This window comes from Paroedura picta, chromosome 10 (assembly GCF_049243985.1).
Source record: "Paroedura picta isolate Pp20150507F chromosome 10, Ppicta_v3.0, whole genome shotgun sequence".
Taxonomy (NCBI): Eukaryota; Metazoa; Chordata; class Lepidosauria; order Squamata; family Gekkonidae; genus Paroedura; species Paroedura picta.
The window spans coordinates 17,079,848-17,104,351 of NC_135378.1; the positions used below are offsets into that span (position 1 = coordinate 17,079,848).

A 24,504-nucleotide genomic window follows, 5' to 3' on the forward strand; every position below is an offset into this window, starting at 1 on the left:
CCACCAAACAGCTGATCCTATGGAGACTGAGCTCTTCACAGGACTGGCTTGGGGTCTGCAAGGGGAGCCAACCCAGGATCAGGCCAGGGAGCAGGAACTTACAGCTTACTGCCACCCAGGCTGTGGCTGACTCCCTTTGCAGCTCAGTTTAAGCCGAGCTGCAGGTGGGGCCTGCCTGGGATTGGCAGCTATTTCAGCATACAAGTTTCTTTCCCTCCCTTTGGAAACAGGGAGAAGGGGGCCCTTACGATGAAACGGCTTGCAGGCATTTTAGGCTGATAGCAGGGCATTGGAGATCATGTGATGTCAGCCTAAAATGGCTGCTAGCCAAACCGTGAACCAGACAAAAATCCATGAAAGGTTCTCCCTCAACCTCGGTTCAGGGGGCATGAATCAGGGCAATTTCTTGGGGAAACTTGGCTCACTCCCGTCCCAATTGCCAGCTATGAAAATCGCTGGCTATTGTTGAACTGGATGCGCTATTTCAATAATTATGAAGCATGCTAAATGTGGCCTCATGTACTTTGTCAGCAACAGAACCTCCTTTTAAATTTATGTATGTGGTAGCGTCATGACATCATCAGATTGGGGAGAAAGAAAACACACTGGGAGCTATTGGGGAAGAGAAGGAAGGGGGACAATAAAGAAACAAAGGCTGTCCACCAAAAAGAAGGAAGGAAAGAGAAAGCAAGGAAGGAAGGAAGGAAGGAAGGAAGGAAGGAAGGAAGGAAGGAAGGAAGGAAGGAAGGAAGGAAGGAGAAGGAAGGAAGGAAGGAAGGAAGGAAGGAAGGAAGGAAGGAAGGAAGGAAGGAAGGAAGGAAGGAAGGAAGGAATCCACAGTTTGTTTTGGCTTTATGCGGAAAAAAAAAAGTCAACATGCCAATAAGAAGTTAGCTGGCGATGCATTTCTGAACCTCAAGTTCCTGGCATCTTTCAGCCTCCCACCTGTACTAATCACAGTTAACACATTTAGTAATCAGCAAATTATTTAGTATTATTTTGTCAGCAGCACATTTTGTCATGCAGTCAGTAAATGTGGACTGCTGATAAGATCATTTCTTTCAGGTGTTTTCCTCCATCCTGCCCTCGCCCTCGAGTATCCGGTCAGCCAGGTGACCGTTTGATTCAGAGTCAAATTGACTCCAGTTCTGTGGTTTCAGCTACCGTCCACTTTCAGTCCTCTGGCCGATGATGGTTTGGCCGCCTCCGTTGCAAACAGCCCTCTTATCGTCTTCGGCCGAGAGTCTGATAACTCCTCCTCCTTTCTGCTCTCCACGTTCAGAGTCACACCTTCCTGACGAGCCGTTTACACAAATGAAATCTGATCACTGGGCGGTTTGCAAGAACTGGGAAGGGGTCTTGGTCACAGGATGTAAAAACTAGGGTCGAAGCACCCAGCCCTAGTCAAAACCCGTTGCTGCAGGTTGCTACCTAGGAACTGTACTTGGGAGGCAAAGACATTCAATAGTATCTCCTCCGTTCCTGAGAAGGTTAATTGTCAGGCCATCATGGAAACTACTGAACCGCAGCCACTGATATGAAGCCATAAAACAGTTGAGCATGGCTTTTTGGCAAAAGGCTATTTAGTAGTTTCTTCTTCTAAAGTCCTGTCTGTGTTTTAATCTCTCCCCTGTTGCAGGTTCTTAAGCCCTGGCCTAGGGTTGCCAAACTCCAAATGTGAGCTGGAGATCTCCTGGAATCACAGCTAGTTGGCCTCCCAGTTGCAGAGATGAGGGCTGATTCTGCACTTAATTTGTTTATTCCGTTATGGATCCTACTGAATTCAGATCAATTTGAACTCAGGCCTTCCTCTACCTCCCCCCCCCCCAATTGAAACAGAAAAGTGTTCTGCACGTGATTAGGGAAGCACAGAAGGGGGGGAGCCAAGTGCAACAGGAACCTCTTTCTTTCGTTTCTTGAATGGGGTGGAGAGAGGATTGGTGACAGCAGAGGAGGGGGAATAAATGCAAGAGGCTAATCTCTGCCGAGGGAAGTTAGGGCTTCTGGAGCTTCTGCTGAGAGAAGTTAGGGCTTTCTCTTTAAGGGAAGCCTTGCAACCTGGGAACGAGGAAGCCTTTGAACTGACGCCCTGGCCAATCAGGGCTTTTCTACAACGTTGGAGGCTCGGCAGCAAGTTAGTTCGGGACAAACAGAGAGCTGCACCTTTAGTCATGCCGATTTTCCAAATATCAAGGGTTATATCCATGCCAGGATATCACGGGGGAAAGGTTGGGTCACTCTGGATCAATCATGATTGTTGCTGATGAAAAATTTAAATTGCCCAAAATTAAAATGGAAATCGCATTCATTGTAGACAGCAGTGACTGATTCAACCAGGGATTGGAATAAAAGCACCGCGCAGATTCAGCCGAGTTTTCTTGGAGAAAATGGCTGCTGTGGGGGTTGACGTCTATGGCACTATCTGAATCCCCTCCCTGTCCCCAGGCTCCACCTCCCCCCCAAAATATATCCCCACTCAGAGCTGGCACCCCTATTGTGGCCACTGGCATGAGCTGAAGGCCATAAGCTGATGGGTTGTTGGCTTTCACCTGTTAGCAGGAGGGTTGCAATGTAAAGGTGGCAAGGCGACCCCCTGATGCAGCTTCAAATGAGTAGCCGTTTCGGTCTGAAGCAACAGAAGAAAGTGTGAGTCCAGCGGCACCTTTAAGACCAACAAAGTTGAATTCTGGTATAAGGGTTCAGACGCATGCATCTCTGTATCTGAAGAAGAACACATGCACCCAAAAACTTATCCCCAGAATTCAACTCTGTTGGTCTTAAAGGTGCCACTGGGCTCTGGTTTTGTTTTCCTGAAGAAGAGACAGAGGAAGCTCTGCTGGGTGGGAGAAGTTCCTTCTCTTTTCAGCTGTTTTTTTCTCTATTGTACCTTTTCTGCTTTTTTGTGTGCCGTTTTGGTCCCTTTGTGTCATACGCTGGACTTTTCTGCAATTGCGTTTCAGGACTCCCTTTCCTTTCGCTGGGAAAAACGAGACCCCTTCCTGAGCGCTGCCCAGCCTCAAATTTATGGGGTCATTCCCGCTAGGTGCTGAGTGCGTTGTGAGTGCATATTGACCTCTGACTCAGCACCTGTCCAGGCTGCTCCGTCCCCTTCAGGATGAGGCCATCCTGTGCGATTGCCGGAATGCCCCCGTGGAAGATGAGCCTCATAAGCCGCGGTGCTGGAATAGCGAAATTTACAGCTTTTGGCCGCGGCCGGTGTTTTCTCCCAGCGCTGTCAACACTCGGCCACACACCAGGAGCGCAAAGCGGGGAGCCGACGCTTTAATGAGCAATATGCTAAGGTTGATTTTTGCAAGAGCATGATTTCAACTGTCGGTTATGCAAAATGACCTTCGCTCAAAGCTCTTGCCGAGCCGGTTCGCTGGAAGTTTCCTCATTGAATTGTCTTGAACAGGCCGTGGCTCCCAGCCTCCTGAAATCATGGCGCATCCCATCAGTCTGGAGAAGAGAACTCCGGCAAAAGCTGCCGTTGGAGTCTGGTTGGTGAAAGAGAGGAACTCCCATTGTGTGATAGTCAAACTGCGGCCCTCTATATGTCCATGGACTACAATTCCCATGAGCCCCTGCCAGCAGCTCATAGGAATTGTAGTCCATGGACATCTGGAGGGCCACAGTTTGACTACCACTGGCTAGTGCAGGGGTAGTCAAACTGCGGCCCTCCAGATGTACATGGACTACAATTCCCAGGAGCCCCCTGCCAGCGAATGCTGGCAGGGGGCTCATGGGAATTGTAGTCCATGGACATCTGGAGGGCCGCAGTTTGACTACCACTGGCTAGTGTCTGGGAGAGCTGGATTCAAATCACTGCTCATGTCATAGAAGCTCGTTGGGTGGCCTTGGGCCACTCACACGCTGCCTCAGACCAACCTACCTCGCAGGGTTGCTGAGAGGGTGAAACAGAGGAGAACAACGTGAACCACTTTGGGGGCCCATTAAGGAAAATGGCAGGGGGCAGTGGTTAAGAGCGGCAGCTTCTAATCTGGCAAGCCGGATTTGATTCCCTGCTCCTCCACTTGCAGCCAGCTGGGTGAACTTGGGTTGGTCATAGCACTGAAAGAGCTGTTCAGACCGCGCAGTAATCTCAGGGCTAACTCATCCTCTTCCACCTCACAGGGTGTCTTTTGTGGGGAGAGGAAAAGGAAGGTGATTGTAAGCCGTTTTGAGACTCCTTTGGGTAGAGGAAAGCAGCATATAAGAACCAACTCTTCTTCTTCTTCGGGAATATCAGGGCTCTCTCAGCCTCACCTCCCTCACAGGGTGTCTGTTGTGGGGAGAGGAAAGGGAAAGAGACTGTAAGCTGCTTTGAGACTCCTTTGGTTGGAGAAAAGTGGCATATAAGAACTAACTCTTCTTCAGAAATCTTAGGGCTCTCTCAGCCTCACCCACCTCACAGGGTGTCTGTTGTGGGGAGTGGAAAGGGAAGGCAACTGTATGAGACTCCTGGTAGAGAAAAGCAGCATATAAGAACTAATTCTGCTTCTTCTACAAATGTGTTACATTTGTACAAATTATTATAAATGTAATTCTAGGATAAACGCATTGATATCAGTGGCCAGAAGGCCTGGTCGAAATGATATTCTAACCCCCTGGAGTTTTTTGTTTCCACATGCTATTCTTGTTCCTTTGCCTAAGATCACCCTGTCTCTCTGCCATATGGGCACATTGCTAGCTCAGGAATCTTCCTTAAGACTTCCCTGACTTGCGATAGATTCATTTGGGAAGCCGTGTCGGTCTGAAGCAACAGAAAGAAATCCTGGTCCAGGGACACCTCTCAGACCATGTTTAATTGTGTGCATCAGCTTTTATTGTGTGCATGCAGGTGAAAGCTTGTCCTCAGAATTAAATGTGGTCTTAAAGGTGCCCCTGGACTCAGATTTAGTTCCCCAGTGCTTTGAGGTGAACTTTTTTTGGGGGGAGGGGGGGGAGTCTTAAAAAAAAAATCCACCTAGGAATTGCATTCCGATTCCAAATTGTCTGCAGACTGTGCATGGGGTTCTCCTTCAAAGTCTTGCTATAACTTTGTCGAGAAAGAATAATTCACAGAAAATGATTTCTTTGGAAATTTTTTAACAGATGCTAAATAGCCATTTGACCATTTAGAGAGGCTGATTCTGTGAAGGCAAAGGGGTGGCAGGTAGCCGTGGATGAATGATAGGGATGTGAGTGTCCTGCATAGTGCAGGGGGTTGGACTAGATGACCCATGAGGTCCCTTCCAACTCTATGATTCTATAGTTCTATGATTCTATGATACCGCTGGAGGGGATGGGGAACAAATCGTGATTAGAACATTTTTTCCACAGGTCTTCCTTCCCACATTGTGCATATTGTTGGATGCAGCAAGGGGTTGCTCCTCACAGATCTGCCTCGAGTCTCTGTGAGAATTAGTGTGCTGTAATGGTTAGAAAGTCAGGCTAGGGTCTGGTTGAGCCAGGTTCAAATCCCCGCTGTACCATGGAAGCTTGCCGGGTCACCGCAGGCCAGTCACATACTCTCAACCTGACCTATCCTGCAGGGTTGATGTCAGGATAAAATGGAGGGGAGGAGTAGAGAGGTCCCCGTTGGGAGAAAGAGCGGAGTAAATAGTGCGAACAGTGAGTTATGAAGCTAGTAATGAAATACATCTGTCTGTCTGTCTGTCTGTCTGTCTGTCTGTCTGTCTGTCTGTCTGTCTATCTATCTATCTATCTATCTATCTATCTATCTATCTATCTAATAAAACATCAACCTTAAAACCATTTAAAACGGTGGTCCCCAACCACCAGGCTGCAGCCCGGTGCTGGACCTCAACCTCCACAGGGCCACGCCCGTACTGCGCATGCACGTTTGCAGCCATGCATGACGCAAATATGCATGCGCACATGCGCGGGAGTGCCACACATGTGCAGCATGCGAGGCCGGGTGATCGCCCTCCCTGCTGCCGCCGGTCCACAGCCTGAAAAAGGTTGTGGACCACTGTTTTAAAACATCTTAACATTATCAGAGTAAAACAATAAGCCCAGTAAAACCTATTAAAGTCAAGATGGCGGTAAAAATCCCTTTGCTGCACCTGTAGCCAGTATAGGCTGGAAAACTGGGAATAAAAGGAATAATAGAAACAAACGGGTAGAAATGAGCAGTGGGTCTTGGCCGGTCTAATACCGGGGAGATTCCAGGGGAGGGGAGATTTATTCCCCGATACTCATTGAATAAATAATTTTATGTATGTATTACCTCGAGGCCTCAGGTGAGGATCACCCTTGCATTGCACCATGTGTGTGTAGACTCAGCATGTCCTGGTCCTTTTGGGGGTCATTGAGGTTCCTGCGATGAGCATACCTCATGTGTGTACCTGTGTGCTTCCTTCTCATCCCCACCACCGCATAGAGTAGTAAATGAGTATCTTCTAAGCCTCCAAATGTATCTTTGCATGGGACCTGCTGTGCTTGTAGACCTGCCGAGGACCTGATCGTCATCCTGCAGTCACAATAGGCCAACACGGGGCCGGAGCAGTTCATAGTGAAACTGAGCAATAGCCTGCACCGACAGGCAGGAATCTCTTGTCCTTCTCACTTGCATATATTTTGGCGTTCTTTTTTTTTTTTTTTTTGGGGGGGGGGGTCCCAGTTCAGTTTTAGCTCTCTTGTACCTTAGAGCTTTGTCATTTGTACAATATGTGTTGTCAGGAGATTTGGAGAGAGAATATGGAGACAGACAGTAGTGGGCTGCAATGCCATACAATCCGTCAGCTTGGTGTAGTGGTTAGGAGTGCAGACTTCTAATCTGGCGAGCCGGGTTCGATTCTGCACTCCCCCACATGCAGCCAGCTGGGTGACCTTGGGCTCACCACAGCACTGATAAAACTGTTCTGACGAAGCAGGAATTTCAAGGCTCTCTCAGCCTCTCCTACCTCACAGGGTGTCTGTTGTGGGGAGAGGAAAGGGAAGGGAAATGGAAGCCACTTTGAGACTCCTTTGGGTAGAGAAAAGCGACATATAAGAACCAACTCTTCTTCCTCCTCCTCCTCCTCCTCCTCCTCCTCCTCCTCCTCCTCCTCCTCCTCCTCCTCCTCCTCTTCTTCTTCTTCTTCTTCTCCAAAGCATTCCTTTTGTCCCAAGGATGGATCCTATGTCGTCTCTCCAGTCTGCAGATGAGCTGCCATTCCTGGGTAGGCTTGTGTGCTTTGGCTGCTTTGGCGGCCGTTCAAGCCCATGGTGTGTGTCTGTGTGTGGGGATGTGTGGGGATGTGTGGCACTAGTGCGCAAGTTGGCGCAAGCAGGCACAGAGCCACTGGCACTGCCCCCCCCCCAAAGCAGCCAAAGCGCATAAGCGTATCCCCAGATCCCCCTCCCCTCGTAGGCTGGCCTCCCTAGTACAGTGTGAAAACGTGAGGAGTGCTACACAACACCACCTCTCCCTCCCTCACTTTCTGCAGCCAAGTACGTTCTACAGTAACTAATGAAAATGTTTCTCGGCAAAACAATGTTTAGGCGCAAGCACACCGTTGAGCCTGGCAAAGGTTATCTCCTCGTGTCGTTCTGCTGCCCAGAGCCTTCCCAGCCGCCATGCCGTCCGCAAACAGATACATGCTGGCTCGGCTGGCATGCCTGTCTGTGGTGACTTTGATTTATTTGCTTTGTAAATTGGGACTGGAGCAAGAACGGGACTTTGCATTAATTGTTTTAACAGAGTTCCTCTTTGCCACATCCCCCTCACTTGTCTCTGGGGGGGGTTGATTGTTTGAAAACAAATTGGAATTGCTATGATGAGGACAGCCTGCGTCCATTCAGCCTCCTGGCTCCTGTTCTTGAGCATGGTAGCCCCCTTTTGATCGGAAGATGGGCCGATGTAGAATTAATCCCATGTAAACGCTTCTGCCCTCATGATTCTGTTAACAGGATGTTGTGAATGCAACAGGATTTGCAGAACCCTCCTGGGATGTCTTCAAAACGGTTTCAGCTTCCCTTGGTATCCTCTTAGTATAAGGGAAGCGCCAAATCTCTCTGGATTGAGAGATCTTATTTGCAAGATTCCCCTATCTGAAATTCAGATTCTGAATCCTTCAGACAAATATCCAAATGTCCTCCAAATGTTGCCACTAGGAAACCTTTCAGGCACACTCTGCACGCAAGCAGGACGTGCCCACCCTTTGGATGTCATGTGCAAATAATAGCAACTCTAAACTTCATGGTAGTTCCAAAAATGCATTGGTGTTTGGAGAGAGGTACTCTGTCTTGTTCAGCTGATCGAGACCTTGACCTGGATGGGCCCAGGTAAACCAGTCTCATCAGATCTCGGAACCTAAACAGGGTCGGCCCAAGTCTGGAGGCAGGCCACAGCAATCCACTTCGGAACATCTCTTACATTAAAGACCCCACTAGGTTGTCATAGATTGGCTGCATCAGACCTTCGATCACATTTATCGATAGACAATGTAGACTGGATAGGTAACTGGGCAGGACCAAGGCATAGCCAATGGGGGGGGGGGGGCGGCGGAGGAACTCAAATATATGAAGTGTTTGTTGACCGAAGGATATGACACTCACAAACCTGTTAACTTCATCATGATTCATAGAGCACACAGTGAAGGGATGGCCCCTTCTCTCTCTTTCCTCAGCACAGATGTTCCTTCCGTGCATTGCAGTGTGCTGCAGCGGTAGGAAAGGCCAACTCTATATTAGGGATTAATACAGTGGTTCTCAACCTTCCTAATGCCGTGACCCTTTAGTACAGTTCCTCATGTTGTGGTGACCCCCCCAACCATAAAACTATGCAAGTGTCCTTTCACAGCAATTAATCCGAAACTGACCAATGGCGTGAAGATCCATTGTTCGCGATTGTATATAAATTGTTTTTGTTTTTGTTTTGGTTTTCTCAGTTCAGTTCTGCCTCTTGTCCGCCAAGGTGTCCTGGCAGGAGACTGTGCTGCGATGGAGATACTGCTGGAGCAGCCGGCGGCTGAGCATGGGCACCTGCAGGAGGAACGGCAACAGTAGCAGCGCCCCCCCCCTCAGCCAAGCTGTTCACCCTGCTACAAGCCCTGTGCCTGTGAAAGGGTCGTTCAACCCCCAAAGGCTCCCGACCCCCAGGTTGAGAACCACTGGATGAATAGGAAGGGTAGGGAGAAGAAAATGGCAGCTATTGTAAGGCCCCTGTTTAGATCTGTGGTGTGGCCTTATTTCTGGTCTCCAGCTCTCCAAAAGGACATTGTAGAACTGAAAAACGTACAGAGGAAGGGAGCCAAGATGATATAAGGGGGCTGGAGCATGTTCCCTAGAAGGAAAGGCCTCCCTGACTGGGTGGGTTCTCCTTCCACATCTCCCCTTTATGGGGAATCAACAAGCAAAGCTTCTGCAGGGATCTAATGTTAGCTTTAACTATTTTAATGTATGCATGTGTTCATGACAGGCTCAAGAGGGGCGTCCCATAAATCTAAACAATAAAATAAAATAAATAATAAGAGTCTGAGACTTTTCAGTCCAGGAAAGAGACAACAAAAGAAGGACATCATAAAGATTTAGTGCAGTGGTTTGGTGTAGTGGTTAGGAGTGTGGACTTCTAATCTGGCATGCCAGGTTCGATTCTGCGTTCCCCCACATGCAACCAGCTGGGTGACCTTGGGCTCGCCATGGCACTGATAAAACTGTTCAGACCGGCCAGTGATATCAGGGCTCTCTCAGCCTCACCCACCCCACAGGGTGTCTGTTGTGGGGAGAGGAAAGGGAAGGCGACTGTAAGTCACTTTGAGCCTCCTTCAGGTAGGGAAAAGTGGCATATAAGAACCAACTCTTCTTCTTTATAAAATTAGGCATGGGGTGAAGAGAGTTGAGAAAGAGAACCTTTTCTCCCTCTCCCAAAATACTGGAACTTGAGGGCATCAATTGACACTGATGGGCAGTAGATTCAGGACGGACAAAAATACTGCTTTGCGCAGAGAGTGGTTAAAATGAGGAATTTGCTGCCAGACGATGTAGTGATGGCAACAGGAATGGAACACTTTAAAGGGAGATTCATGGAGGAGATGTCCATCAATGGCTACCAGCTGAGATGGCTGAGGGGAACCTCCACATTCAAAGGCACTAATCCTCTGAATCCTCAGGCGACCTCAGGGGAATGCCCCAGTTTCTATGCCAGCCTTTTTCAACCAAGGTTTTGTGAATGGAAGGGAGTTCATTAATTTTATATATATATTATTATTAAGATTTGTTAAACATTTATTGGGTGATCAAGACCATAGATGGTCATGTTGACTTGCCCTCCCAGTGGCCAGTGAGGGTGGGGAGGGGGTCCCAGGTGGGCATGTACACAACTATGCTTCCCAACCATATTTTGCATGATTGCACCACTTCTGTGATTTCTTAAAACCTGAAGAATGTTTCAGGGGTTTCTCGAGGGTAAAAAAGTTGAGAAACGCTGCTCTATGCCCTTTTGTTGGCCAGAAGAGTTGGTTGATCATTGTGTGTGACAGGATGCTGGACTGTAGATGGACCACTGGTCTAACCCAGCAGAGCTTTTCTTATGTTCTTATGAAGGCCTCGCCCTCTCTGCTGTGTTGTTGGTGCTCCAAAGGAACCGATTGGCCACTGGAGGAAACAGAATGCTGGACTAGATGGACCACTGGTCTAATCTAACACGGCTCTTCTTATGTCCTTCTCAGGGGAGGGCCTTGGCCTCTTTGCCCTGTTGTTCTCCCTCCAGAACTGGTTGGCTACTGTGAGAGACTGGATGCTGGACTAGATAGACCACTGGTCTGATCCAGCAGGATTCTTCTGAAGTTCTTATTAAGGTCTCAGCCTCTTTCCCCTGTTTTTGGTGCTCCAGAGAAACTGGTTTGGGACTGTGTGATTCAGGATGCTGGACTAGATGGGCCATTGGTCTGATTCGGCAGGACTCTTCTGGTGTTCTTATTTTCATCCATGTGTGTTCCTTGACTTTGGGCCAGAAAGTATTGTTGGGGTCAAAGAAATGTGGTGCAGATTCAGGTTCTTTCCATTGCCAGTGTTCCGAACCCAACGCCTTGTGTGTTCACACTCCTTATATATGATGTGTAATATTCTATACGACATATATGAGTTAGGCAGGTGCAATCCTTCTGCCACGCTGCTTGCTGATTCTGCATGTTCTGCTGATGTAAATTTTCCGTATTGCTTTGATTTAAGAAAACAAAAAGATGGCACTTGTGCGCAGGCTTTATTTATTTAATTGGGTCAATTTACCCATTCCCTTTAGTTGATTGAGTTTGCGTGATTTGTTTCCTTATCTGCTCTTTTGCTAAAGGGCAGACTTAACCGAACGCGAGTCAGTTGTGTTTGGATCAGTCCTAATGCATCTGTACTGAGAACAGCCTTGGTGTGTCCCGGTGTTCCAGGTAGCGATCCGTGCCCTTGCCTGGGTGGTATTAAGCTACTCAAGTGTGTCATCTGCTGAGAATCTCTAGGCTACTTTCTCTTGCTGAGGATTTTATTTGGCTGCTGGCAAAGTCTTTGCATTGACTCCGCAGGGAGTTTTCCCAAGCCCTAAGTCATTAATAATTGCCGCGACAAATCTCCAAAAATATAATAAGTGCTTTATTTCCCCCCCCCCCTCATCTTGCAGATACGTGGATCGTAATTGGAACATATCGCATTGAGGAATGCGAGTGTATTAAATGCATTTGGTTTGACACAAACAAGTCCCTGGTCCTGAAATAAGATATCGGGTGCAAATTAACGATGCGTCCACATCTGATTAGGAATTAATCTGCTTTTTCTATAATTGCAGCCTGATCTAGATAAACGCATCCAGCGGCAGGGCAGCTTCAAAAGGCAACCTTGCATAATTCATTTATTTAAAACGGAAAATGCAGTCCTGTCATTAATAAGCGCATTGATTGGTGCACTTCACGTGGCATCGGAATGAGAAGTGACGCAGGGGGGGGCAAATTTTGATTGCAGGGGGTGGGGTCTAAAGAGAAACAATCGGTGTCCCCTTCCCACCCCCCACCCCGCTCCCACGCAGCCGAATTGGAGAAGTCGCTTCATTTCTCTAGTAATAAATTTCCATCTTCTGATTAGCTGTCTCGTTTTGCGAGCCTTGTAATTTGGTCGGGTCAATTAGCCGGCATTCTGCGTTGGGGTAGATGGGCATTGCAGATTTCTAATGAACTAGCGGAGGTGTTGGCGGGACGGCCCGCGCATGATAATTGAGGATGGGTTGTTAGCGTTGGCTTTACAAGGACCACGAAAGCCAGCCAACGGCACAAGAGAAAAACCAGGATGATAACCACTTCCGGTAGGTGTTTGTGGAAGTCCCGCCCTCCCCCAAAGATGCCCTCGATAATGTCAGATGCAGGAATTATTGTTATTGAGGTAGGAGGCCGTGGGCACGTGTAAAAATTAATTGAGACGCAGTCATGTTTTCTGGGGCTATTAATCATGTCTTGTCTTCCTTCTCCATCCGTTTTTGCCCCCTTGTCCCGTAGAAGATAGATGAAGAAAACGAAGCCAACTTGCTAGCAGTTCTCACAGAGACGCTGGACAATATCCCTGTGGATGAAGACGGCTTGCCTTCGTTCGACGCCCTGACCGATGGAGATGTGACCAGTGAAAATGATGCTAGTTCTTCACCCATGCCCAACAACACCCCGCCACCTCAGGAGGCAGAAGAGCCATCCCTCGTAAGAGCATATTTTGCTACTGTTTAACAGCAAATAGAGTTGTCACTGTGATGTCCTTTAGATCAGTGGTCCCCAACCCCCGGTTCGGGGACCAGTACCGGTCCGTGGATCAGTCGGTACCAGGCCGCAGCTCCTCCTCATCCTCCTCCCCGGCTGCTGCCTCGGGGGCTGCCCTGCCACTCTGCCGCTGGCTCACCTTTGGTGCTCTCCGGAGGCCGCCATGGCTGGGGCTCCCCCTCGGCATGGCACTGCACAGCTGCTGCTGGCAGTGCCCTCAATCGGGCAGTGGGAAGTCAGGGGCGCCAGCGGGAAAGCAAATGGAGCAGGGACTCAGGCGGCGGCAATGTCCCTCAGAAAAAGACTACCCCCCCCCCCCAGGCCTCAGTACAATTGTTGACCGGTCCCCAGTAATAAAAAGGTTGGGGACCACTGCTTTAGATTGAAATTCCAAAGAAAATGGAATCACTGTTAGAAGTTAAGGAGGGAACACCTAGGATAAATCTAACCAACAGCTCCTCAAGAGCCAGTGTAATGGTTAAAGAGGGGCAGACTGTCATCTGGGGAACTGGCTTTGATTCCCCACTCTGCCACATGCAGCCAGCTGGGTGATCTTAGAGCAGCTCTCATAGAGCTCTCTCAGTCCCACCTACCTCACCGGGTGTATGTTGTGGGGGGAGGAAGGGAAAGGTGTTTGTAAGCCCCTTTGGGACTTCTTTGGGTGGGGAAAAGTGGAGCATAATTGTGGCTCTCTAACCTTGTAAAGTTTGATTGGCTTCTAGTAAGTCTTACTAACTGCTATGTCCAGATAAGAAAAGGCAATGTTGTTAATGCATATTATCTGACCTGAGGATCTTTGTATCTTGTATGGTTGAGTGTATGTTTAGATTTCACTTGTAACAGTATGTAAAAATTCTTATTAATGAAGACTGGGTGAATTTGATGTTGTCTTGTATGCCATTAACATTTAGCTGACTGATATTGGTAAGTGGAGAGGGTCATCTAGGAATGAGAATCATAGAGTTGGAAGGGGCCATACAGGCCATCTTGTCCAACCCTCTGCTCAATGCAAGATCAGCCTAAAGTATCCCTATTAAATATCGGTCCAGCCTCTGCTTAAAGACCACCAGTGAGGGGAGCTAACCATCTCCTTAGACAGCCCTTTCCCGTTCAGGTAAATCAGGAAAGAGATGCAAGGATTGGATAAAGAACTGTAATTGGGTAGGTCAAACGTATTGTTAGGGTTTTGGCCCGCTTGCTATACCACAGGTATCTTTAAAGGCTGTAGAAAGAGCTTCCTAGTTTCTTTTCAAGTGTGTTGGTTCCTTTCCTGTTTCCTCATTCCCCGTTTCTGTATTGCCTGATGGTTTATTTGCACAAAACATGGAGGTTCTCGATAGCTGCCGTCTTGTGCAGACCTCCTGTCGTTGATGCCCATTAACCGTGCATAGGATGATGGAAAGCGCATGAGAATGCTGCATTGTTGTTGACCGCGCATGTGAAACATGTGGTTGCCTTGAGCAGACATAGCAGTGGCAATGTGGGACAGCCAGGGGTCTGAGAACAGATAGGTGAGCAGGGCAGGGCAGGAATTCCTATTCTCAAACATAGCTGTTGAGTCACCTCATCCCATTTTGTTTGTGCCCCTTGGGGCCATTTGCAGAAACATGACACTACAATAACAAGCGCTCAGGGCAGGAATTGCCATCCCTGAAAAAAAAAAGCACCGTCTTTAACAGCCCGTTCACATGGTATGCAGAAGTATTCACCCAGAATCATGAACAGAGATCTGCAGCCCACCATGACTGAGCGCTGAGTGGGCCTGGATGATACCAGGGATTCTGTTTCTCACATTTAGACACACGCAGGAAATGTTAGAAGGGCATAACAAATAGAAATTAAAAAGTGATATGTGTAAAGATCTACAAACTGTACAATCGTGGTGCTGATTCAGAGTTTAGTAGAGGGAGGCCACTGTAGCCCTCTATCCCCTGCTGGTGGCTGCGGGGATGGGACCTGGTGACCTTTTAGGGCAGTGGTAGTCAACGCTGGCAGGGGCTCATGGGAATTGTAGTCCATGGACATCTGGAAGACCACAGGTTGACTACCCCTGCTTTAGGGTTAACTTCCATGTGAAACACCAAAAGGGAAACCATATGAGCCTGTCCCCGTGCAGAAGCCACCCCAGAAGCAAGGACAGGGTGGAGAGGGGCTAGGAAACAGGGGGAAAAAAGATGAAGTTAAGTCAGTTGAGGGATCTTTGCTGGAAAAGGATTACAACAGTCGAGAAACAGATCCTGTTGGGGGAGGGTGGGGATTTGTGAGGTCTGAGAATCTGGATAGAAATGCCTCAATCCATCATTCGCATGTTCACGGGGCTAGTTGGGGGGGTTAGTGCTCTGGAATTTGAAATCTGAAAGTCACATGAGAAGGTGTGCCCTAAAGAGGGGGTACTGTGATAGTTCACTCCCCTTTTTAGAAGATCTCTTTGAAATTTTGAGCCATAATGGAAGTTCAGTGTCTTACAGCTCTCACTATCAAGATAGCTGGCAAGTCCCAAATGATGTTATCAGCCACTAAGAAGATTCATATTAATTTTTTTGCCCTGCAGAAAAACAAGTGGAGGAGGCTGGGGCCAAAATTGCGGAGTTGTCTTTCAGCACAATATTTCTATATGCTTTATGTGTCTCTCTGCTAGATGTTCATTCTGCGCCAGACAAATCTCGCTTTACGCCAGGTTAATCCCCCCACCCCAACCTCAACCAGAAGTAGGAAGCTTTGAGACAAAAAGGAAAATATTATCCCAACTTTCTGTTTATATGTGGCCCACATTAATGTGCTAGCTCAGGGGCCATCAGGTCCAGAATCTCAGAGGTCTTCCATCCAAAAACAAACCAGGATAGATCCTGCTTAGCTTCTGAGATCTGATGAGTTCAGACTTGCCTGGGCTATCTGGGTCAAAATTATTATCTTACAAAATGTCGGGCATAAAGATGCATAACTCTTTTGTCTGTTTTGTTCTTTCTGCCATTCCCCACCTCTCCCCAAATGCCTCCAACCCTCCCTTCTGCAGCTTAAGAAGCTCTTGCTGGCTCCAGCTAACACCCAGCTGAATTACGACGAATGCAGTGGCCTCAGCACACACAATCATGCCAGCACCAATCACAAGATCAGAGCCAGCCCTATGGCGGTTAAGGTATGGCACGGACCTGGGCAAGGGTCTCTGTAAAGGGAGTCTGCAAAAGATTTCTTCCTGCCTGCTTCAGACACGTTTTACAGTGTATTGATGGCCACAGGAAGATGCAAACTATCACACTGCTTTCACTTTTTTGCAAAGATGTGGTGTGAACAACAACAACAACAACAACAATAATAATAATATGTGTACATCACCCCTCCCCATATGGACTTGGGGTAGTTCACAGCACTTAAAATCACACGATAAAATATATTACAACAGGAAAACATCCAATTGGAATGCAATGCTAGAATACATTTCAAAAACTGCCTCCCTGCCCCAGACTGGAGATGGCGACAATTAGTAAGTGGAGAGAGAGAGCCAAGAGAGAGGAGACCGGAGGGAGACCCATAAGGCTTTGGAAAGCCCTGGTCTCCACCATGGGAAGAGGGCCATTTTACAGACCCCTTGGGAACTTTAATAGATCAAAATGAATTCATTTAATTATTGATGTTATTGGCCATGCGGCTTTCTCCCCAAGACTCAAGAAAGAGGACGTTTATAGGCTTGGCTCTCCAATCTCAAAGAGGTTGTTCACCTGCCCATCAAGGGAGGTGGAGACATCTTTTCTCCTTGCCCTTTGTATTCCGCAGCCCATAGCAGACTTGTCCATCCCCTCTTAGATAGGAAGTCCCACCAAACAGAAGTGGATTAGACCGACAAATTACTCATGGATGGGAAGCCTCAAGTTTCATTCCAGATAGCGAAAGTTGTGCCCACGCAATTCAAGCCCGCCAGACAGATATAAAATACTTGCAACCATTATAAGCACATGTCCTTTTAGTGCCTTATATTGACAATTTTAATTTTTCTATCACCTAAAAGTGTTCAAAGCTTTTTCATGCTTAATCCTTGCATTCTGTTCTGTGACTATAAATACACTGGACTTCAGTATAGGCTTCATTGCCTCTCTCCATTCACACACCTCTTCTTTGACACACACCTAAAGTAAGGGGCAAGTCTACACACAGTGGCACAGTTTGTGAGACTTCCTCCTCTCCCCCTGTTTTGGCAGAGAAGAATCTCACAGAATGGGGCATCATGGACACAGGCCTCCACATGAAGCATCCATGTTATATTATTATTATTATTATTATTATTATTATTATTTGACTTTTAGCCCGCCACTCCCGGAAGGCTCATGGCGGGTTGCATTCAATAAAAATCCCAATAAAATACTCCTAAAAATACAATATCCTGACAAAGACCAACATCCAAGACATATGCGGCGATATAACACAACTAAAATACCCCCCTAAACACCAACTCTGGGGGTGGCATGGTGCTTAAAGGTGGGGCCTGTCTTTTCCTCCATCCAGGTGAATTGGAGGACCAAACCCATGCTGTACTTGCACTGCCACATTTGGACTATAACCCCCCCCCTCCCCCCGTGTTGATCGAGTCTCCTTAGTTGGAAGTTTTTAGGAGGAGACGGGATGAGCACTTGTCTGGAGTGTATGATTTTTATGTCCCAGAGAAAGTGGGGGACTGGACAGGATGGCCCTCTGTGGTTTCTTCCAGCTCAGTGTGATTCGGAAAGATTTGTTCAGAACGCCCATAAAGTACCTGGGGAAATATGCAAAACACAACAGGAGCATTTTGGGCTCCCTTTGTTCTGATGCCTCTGTCCTCTCTTCTTCCCCTTGTCTCCTGGCTGAATTAGGCAGTGTAGTTGCCGAGCAGTAGATGGTGCCGTTAAAATATTGCTGATGTATTGACGTGGGACTCCAGGCTGCCGCCTCACTAGCAGCCTAACCTAGAAAAAGAAGCTCGGTGGAAAGGGCTATATCAACCATTAATTGGCTGGGATACCGACAGCGGTGCAATTCCGTTCGCCGACTGTATTAAACAATGTTTGTCTTGCCATCGACTGTAACTGAAAACAGAGCGTTTAGGGGTACTTAAGAGAGTTGTGAATGGTGGGCTTGAGCAATCAGCAGCAAATTAAGGCTTAAACCAGCAGCTCTCCCCCCCCACCCCACCTTCCATTCACAGCTGAAACACTGTAGGGTCTTGTTAGTTATATGTTGTGCCGAGTAGGAACACCGAGACGTAAGAGAAACGAAATTTTAAAAGCCCCATAAACGTCATTTAGGAATTTTAAATGTAATTAATTTTCCTTTCCGTGTTCTGCAAACAGTTATCCGCAGCTCGCAGCTCTAGTACACTTAGACCAAACGCTTTGCTGAAAATCTCATCTCTTGCAAAAACCTTTCTCCATTCCGTTAAGGTTCAGTTCACTAATTTCAGCTTTCTTTTTTTTTTCCTTTTCTTTTCTTTTCCTTTTTTTCATTGTTTCTTCAGACTGAGAATTCATGGAGCAATAAAGCGAAGAGCATTTGTCAACCGCAAAAGCCACAGAGACGTCCTTGCTCAGAGCTGCTCAAGTATCTGACTACAAACGATGACCCTCCGCAGACCAAACCCACAGAGAACAAGAACAGCAACAGGGACAGATGCACCGCTAAAAAGAAGGCCCTTTTGCAGTCTCAGACGCACCACTTGCAAGGTAGGCTTGAGCCCCAAAGGAAGGGGTTTTGTGGCTGCTTGGCTCAGGGTGGACACGGTGGTTGAAGGGAAGTGGGGGGAAGCAGGGGTGGTCTGGAATGTCTCCGAATCGCTCAGACCGTGAATAATCTGGCCGGGAAGCTTTTGTAACAGTCAGTAAGGATAACATCACCTACTGATGGGGGTTCATGATGCTGTCTTATCCTGAGTTGGGCAACTGGTCTGTCTAGCTCTTTAGTGTCCACTCTGGTTGTGGGTCTCCTCAGCCACAGGCCTGACTCTTTCCTGTCTCTGCTGCTTGAGCTTTTAAGGTATTGAACCTGGGACCTTTGGCAAGCTAAGTATGGATACTTCTATTTGTCTTTGGACCTTCCTCTTTGGAGGATCCTTTGATGGCGTGGTTGACTCTCTGTTCGGTCCCCCTCTAGCCAGAACTGAGTGTGGGTACGAGTGAATCCCCAAACCTTGGCCTGGGAGGCCAAGCCCAGAAACCGGGAGGCCACTAGAGTACCAGGCCATTCCTTTTGTCTTCAAATCCCTCAGAATTAAGAAGTTATGAGAGGAGGCTGCCCAAATAGCAGGAAATCCTGTGCCCTTACTGAGCCTCTTCTGTAGTATTCTAGGTAACACTGTGTGTGAACAAGACCCTGGGGTGGATTGTAAGCTAAACATGAGCAGGCAGTGTGATGCAGCAGTAAAAAAGGCGAATGCCATTTTGGGCTGTATTAACAGGGACATCACATCAAAATCACAAGATGTCATAGTCCCATTGTATACAGCACTGGTCAGACCACACCTGGAGTACTGTGTGCAGTTTTGGAGGCCTCACTTCAAGAAGGACGTAGATAAAATTGAAAGGGTACAGAGGAGAGCGACGAGGATGATCTGGGGCCAAGGGACCAAGCCCTATGAAGATAGGTTGAGGGACTTGGGAATGTTCAGCCTGGAGAAAAGGAGGTTGAGAGGGGACATGATAGCCCTCTTTAAGTATTTGAAAGGTTGTCACTTGGAGGAGGGCAGGATGCTGTTTCCGTTGACTGCAGAGGAGAGGACACGCAGTAATGGGTTTAAACTACAAGTACAACAATATAGGCTAGATATCAGGAAAAAAAATTTCACAGTCAAGAGTAGTTCAGCAGTGGAATAGGCTGCCTAAGGAGGTGGTGAGCTCCCCCTCACTGGCAGTCTTCAAGCAAAGGTTGGATACACACTTTTCTTGGATGCTTTAGGATGCTTAGGGCTAATCCTGCATTAAGCAGGGGGTTGGACTAGATGGCCTGTATGGCCCCTTCCAACTCTATGATTCTATGATTCTATTTGAGAAGTTGCAAAGAGAGAAATGGCTGGCCTGTTCTGTCCTTGCTCCTTCCCCTTCAAAGGTCACAGCAGAGGCAGTGCTATGGGGAGCCAGAAGATCTTCTAAGACAAGCTTTCCAAAGCAAAGATTTGCAAGAAAGCCAGTGTGGAGTTGTGCTTAGAGCAGACTTTTTCAACCTTTTCACCATGGAGGAACCCCTGAAATAGTTTTATAGGTTTTGAGGAGCTACGGCCCCACCCCCTGCCATGCTGGACGAAAGTGTTTGAGGCAGGAGTAGGTGTCCAGGCTCCACCCCCTTTCCCAGGCAAGGTAACCATGCAAGAATACCACGCCTAAGTCAACGGAAGTCCCCAGTTACCTGCTTTCACGGAAAAGGCAGGAGTAGCTTGTGGCCAAGGCAGGATGTGGGGGGAAGGCCGGGGAGCCCCTGGGGAGCTCTCATGGAGCCCCAAGAAGCCCTGGTTGGGAATCCCTGGGCTAGAGTGTCTGACTGGAATCTGGGAGATCAGGGATTTAATCCCCGCTCTGTCATGGAAGCTCACTTTTGCTCTCTCTCAGCCTAAGCTCCTTCAAGAGAGATTGTTGTGAGAAGAAAACAAAGGAAGGGCAAATAATATTATAGACTTTTTTGCATCCTTGTTGTTTGCCACCATATAATGTATGAATCAGTTTTCTGAATGGATCAGAGATTAACTGAATGGAAAAGTGATGGTTATCCTGGGAAGGGGCTATGTACCACCCCACAGCTGTTCACCTACCACACCGCACCAGGATCAGAGTAAGAGCCCCAGTTGTGCTCCGCCAAGGCCCCACAAATCCTTACACTGAGGGTAACTGGGATCACCAGTGGGAAATTAAAACAGTTGAAGAGGCAGAACCTGGTCTTGGCTATAAACCCACCCGAGCCTTGATCATTCAATGGGTGAAGGGGGTAAACTGACTGACCCACGATGGCTGGCTTTGTACAAATGACCCAGAACAGAGATGATTCAGGAAGAAACCACTGAGACCAATGGTAACTCTTTTTTCCATGAGCTGTGGAATGGTAGATTTTGGACAGTAAATGTCCTGGGAAACCCTTCTCCCATAAATGCAGCATTCCATTGCCAGTGACATGCTAGAGCTAGCAATCCCAATTGGTATGTGCGAAAACACCTTGGTTCTGCAGACAAGGAAATTGAGCCAGTGCTCTGACATCTTCCCAGATCTTAATTCACACTTCACTTAAATTAACCTTTCTCTCACTCACTCTCAGCTTCCAACCTCCAACTCTGAATCCTCAAAACCTAACTGACTGATAAGCAGTCTTAAGAAATTTTCCTTGGGGTAATTCCAGTTGACTAAACATAAGAAGAACCCTGCTGAATCACCAGTGGCCCATCTAGTCCAGCATCCTGTCTTCCACAGTGGCTCGCCAGTTCCTCTGGAGGGCCAACAACAGGGCATAGAAGCCAAGGCCTTCATACGAACATAAGGGCCATGCCGGATCAGACCAGTGGACCATCTAGTCCAGCATCCTATCTCCCACAGTGGCTGGCCAGTTCTTCTGGAGGGCCAACAACAGGGCATTGAAACCAAGGCCTTCATAAGAACATAAAAGCCCTGTAGGATCAGACCAGTGGTCCATCTAGTTCAGCATCCTGTCTCACACAGTGGCCAACCAGTTCCTCTGGAGGGCCAGCATCAGGGCAGAGAGACAGAGGCCTTCCCCTGATTTTGCCTCCTGGCTCTGGGATTCAGAGGAGTTGTGTCTCTGAATGTGGAGGTTCCCCTCCAGCACCATGGCTAGTAGTCATTCAGAGAATAGTAGTAGCCATTTATGCCCTCCATTAATCTGTTTAACCCTCTTTTAAAGCTGTATAATCATGTGGCCATAACCACACCCTCTGTCAGACCCATTTAAGGGTGGCATTTTAGACCTTGCCCTGTCAAATCTGTGCTCTTTCCCTGGCCATTATATTGTGATCCATTTCTGTGCCTTGTCCATCACCCTACCCTGCCCAGGATAGTCCAATCTTGTCTTGATCTCAGAAGCTAAGCAGGATTGTCCCAGTTTATTATTTGGAATGCTGAAGTCACTAAGCAGAGGCAAGCAGCGCCAAACCACCTCTGAGTGTCTCTTGACTTGAAATTTCTGCTGGGTCATCAAACATCAGTTGCGACTTGACAGTATTTCCCCCCACCATCCATTATAGGGAGCATAAGCCCGGAGTAGGGGCTGCGGGGGCAGGGGGAAGTACAGGGTTAACTGGATTCCAGATGTAGAGAACTGGTGATTTACCACTAGGACATAATTACCGTTCTGGACAGGCTGGACAAGACAGTTCATTAGAAAGCTTATTTTCTTTTTTTTACCAAGGTAGGAATGAAGACATTGTTACCTTGCCACGTATTCCTTAAGAGACAATAAAAACAGCTCTCTTGCAGCTCCTGAATAGGCGATAAATGTGTCAGCCCTATTACGTCTTTTTTAAAAAATAAAAGAAAACCCACTAGCATTTTATACCTTTATTTTCTAAACTGTGTTGGGTGTAGGAGCCATTTGGACACCTTTTGCTCCCATAGAAAAGAGCGGAGGTTTCCTTACTAACTCGGTTTTGAACATATGATGCTGTTTTATCTTGGGTTCTGCCAATGTTCTCTCAGGATCAGTACTCAGAGACTAGGTGGGGCTTTTGCCCAGCAGGACTTCTGAATGGCTGTGCAGATGAAAAGGCATCTTGTTAAACAGAGCTTCTGTTTGCCTGAAATGTTGAAGAGCTACTATTAGAGTTATATATAATCTAGCTCCCTGACAATTCATAGTCAGCTCCACCTCCTGAAGTAGCCATTTTGTGATCGGCTCCACCTTCTGTTGCAGCCATTTTGTAATTGTGTCCTATGTCAGAATTCCAAAGGTACCCACAGGTTCAAAAAAGATTGGGCACCTCTGACCTAAAGTATAATTCGGTTCCGGAGCACTAACATAATTAAAATAATAATTTTTGAAGACCTTTCTTCTCCATCTCCACCCCCTTTTGGGAACCACAGTCCGTTGAGGGAAATGTTGAGTGAACAGACATGGGCTGAGGGAAGTCATTCTGTTACAAATTTGAAAACCTGTTTCTTCAGTAACAAAAAAAAATTCTTCTTTGGTGGAACAAATTACTATTCTAGGTGGGGCACTGTTCCTGCTGGCTATAGGCCTGTGAAGATGCCTCAGGCCTTTTCTAGATTACATGTTTAGGTTGCTGCAGCCATGCCAGGAATCACTTCAGCCTCTGTGGCTTGTATCTGTGTATCGCTCAGCCAAAAAAGGTCCCTAAACTGCCCCCTATATCGAGTCTTATCTTTAGAGCTGATTAATAAGTAAGGAGAGATAAGAAGGAAAAGTTCTTAATTATTGTTCTCCAATCTTAACCAAATCAATCATTCTGATTTTATTGATTGATTGATGACGGGTTTGCTTTTGGAGTCCAATGGAGGCCCTAGACATGCCGATGCTTAATTTTTCAGCCGTATTTCACACACTGCAGAAGGAACCTAAGTCAATAACGTGACCAACAGATTGCATTATGGATGGAAATGCCTTATTGCTCTTCTGAGACTGGGAGATGGATTCAGGATAGTTTTAATATAATATGTTCCACCTCTGGACGGGTCTATTGTGCAGAGCGAAAAAGTGTTTAGCATTAGTGTGAAAAATCATTTCAGAAGTAGTTCATGAATTCCGTTGCAAGTGATACGGGATGCTGAGGGACAAGATACTTAGGAACAAGTATGTGTGAATTGGCTTAAAGTACAAACGAGAGAAGCACATCTGAACACATGATGCTGAGTAAGACCATCCATTGATTTCTCAAGGTCTGCATTTTCTCATCTCCAATATCCCAGACAAGGAATCATTCATATTGCCAACTACCTAATTCTGTGAATGGTCCCATTCCCCCATGGCAGCCATTTTGTTATAGTACTCAGTGACTCTTCTAGAAGTTCCTACAGCCTCAACAAGATTGGAGACCCTGCTCTAAAGCAAGTCTCTTCTCACTTTTTTCTAAAAGTGAAAGATTTCTCTGTAAAATTGACTTTGTGTGAATGGGATCCTTGCTCGTCTCATAGAAGAGTGCATTTCCAAAGGTGATCCTGTGAAGCTCATTTTGGGGATCAGTAAGAGTAGGCAAAGAGCCTCTTGTGGCGCAGAGTGGTAAGGCAGCCGTCTGAAAGCTTTGCCCATGAGCCTGGGAGTTCAATCCCAGCAGCCGGCTCAAGGTCGACTCAGCCTTCCATCCTTCCGAGGTCGGTAAAATGAGTACCCAGCTTGCTGGGGGGTAAAACGGGGGTAAAACAGGGGTAAAACGGTAATGACTGGGGATGGCACTGCCATGAAAACGCTAGCGGGCGTCACCCCAAGGGTCAGACATGACTCGGTGCTTGCACAGGGGATACCTTTACCTTTACCTAAGAGTAGGCAGGTCTTTCTTAATATTGGCTTCCCCACCACAACACATCTTCCCATACACCTGCAGTGTTAAGGGTGTGCTAGTTCAGTGTTACCAGTCCATGGATCAGTCGGTACCAGGCTGCGGCTCCTCCTCGTCCTCCTCCCCGGCTGCTGCCTCGGGGGCTGCCCTGCCACTCTGCCGCCGGCTCACCTTTAGTGCTCTCCGGAGGCCGCCATGGCTGGGGCTCCCCCTTGGTGTGGCACTGCGCAGCTGCTGCTGGCAGCGCCCCCCAGCGGGCACCGGTGGGAAAGCAAGTGGAGCAGGGGCTCAGGCGGCGGCATCCCTCGGCAAAAGACTACCCCCCCTCGG

General features: G+C 47.6%; 1 protein-coding gene across 3 annotated transcripts in view; it reads left to right on the plus strand.

Moving 5' to 3' along the window:
- Positions 1-24,504, plus strand: part of PPARGC1A (PPARG coactivator 1 alpha) — a 762,252-nt gene that overhangs the window by 695,895 nt on the left and 41,853 nt on the right. For all 3 annotated transcript variants that reach the window (XM_077301524.1, XM_077301525.1, XM_077301526.1), the window contains 3 exons: positions 12,459-12,653; positions 15,724-15,846; positions 18,193-18,397. In XM_077301524.1, the coding sequence (XP_077157639.1) occupies positions 12,459-12,653; positions 15,724-15,846; positions 18,193-18,397 (523 nt within the window). The remainder of the gene's footprint in view (positions 1-12,458; positions 12,654-15,723; positions 15,847-18,192; positions 18,398-24,504) is intronic.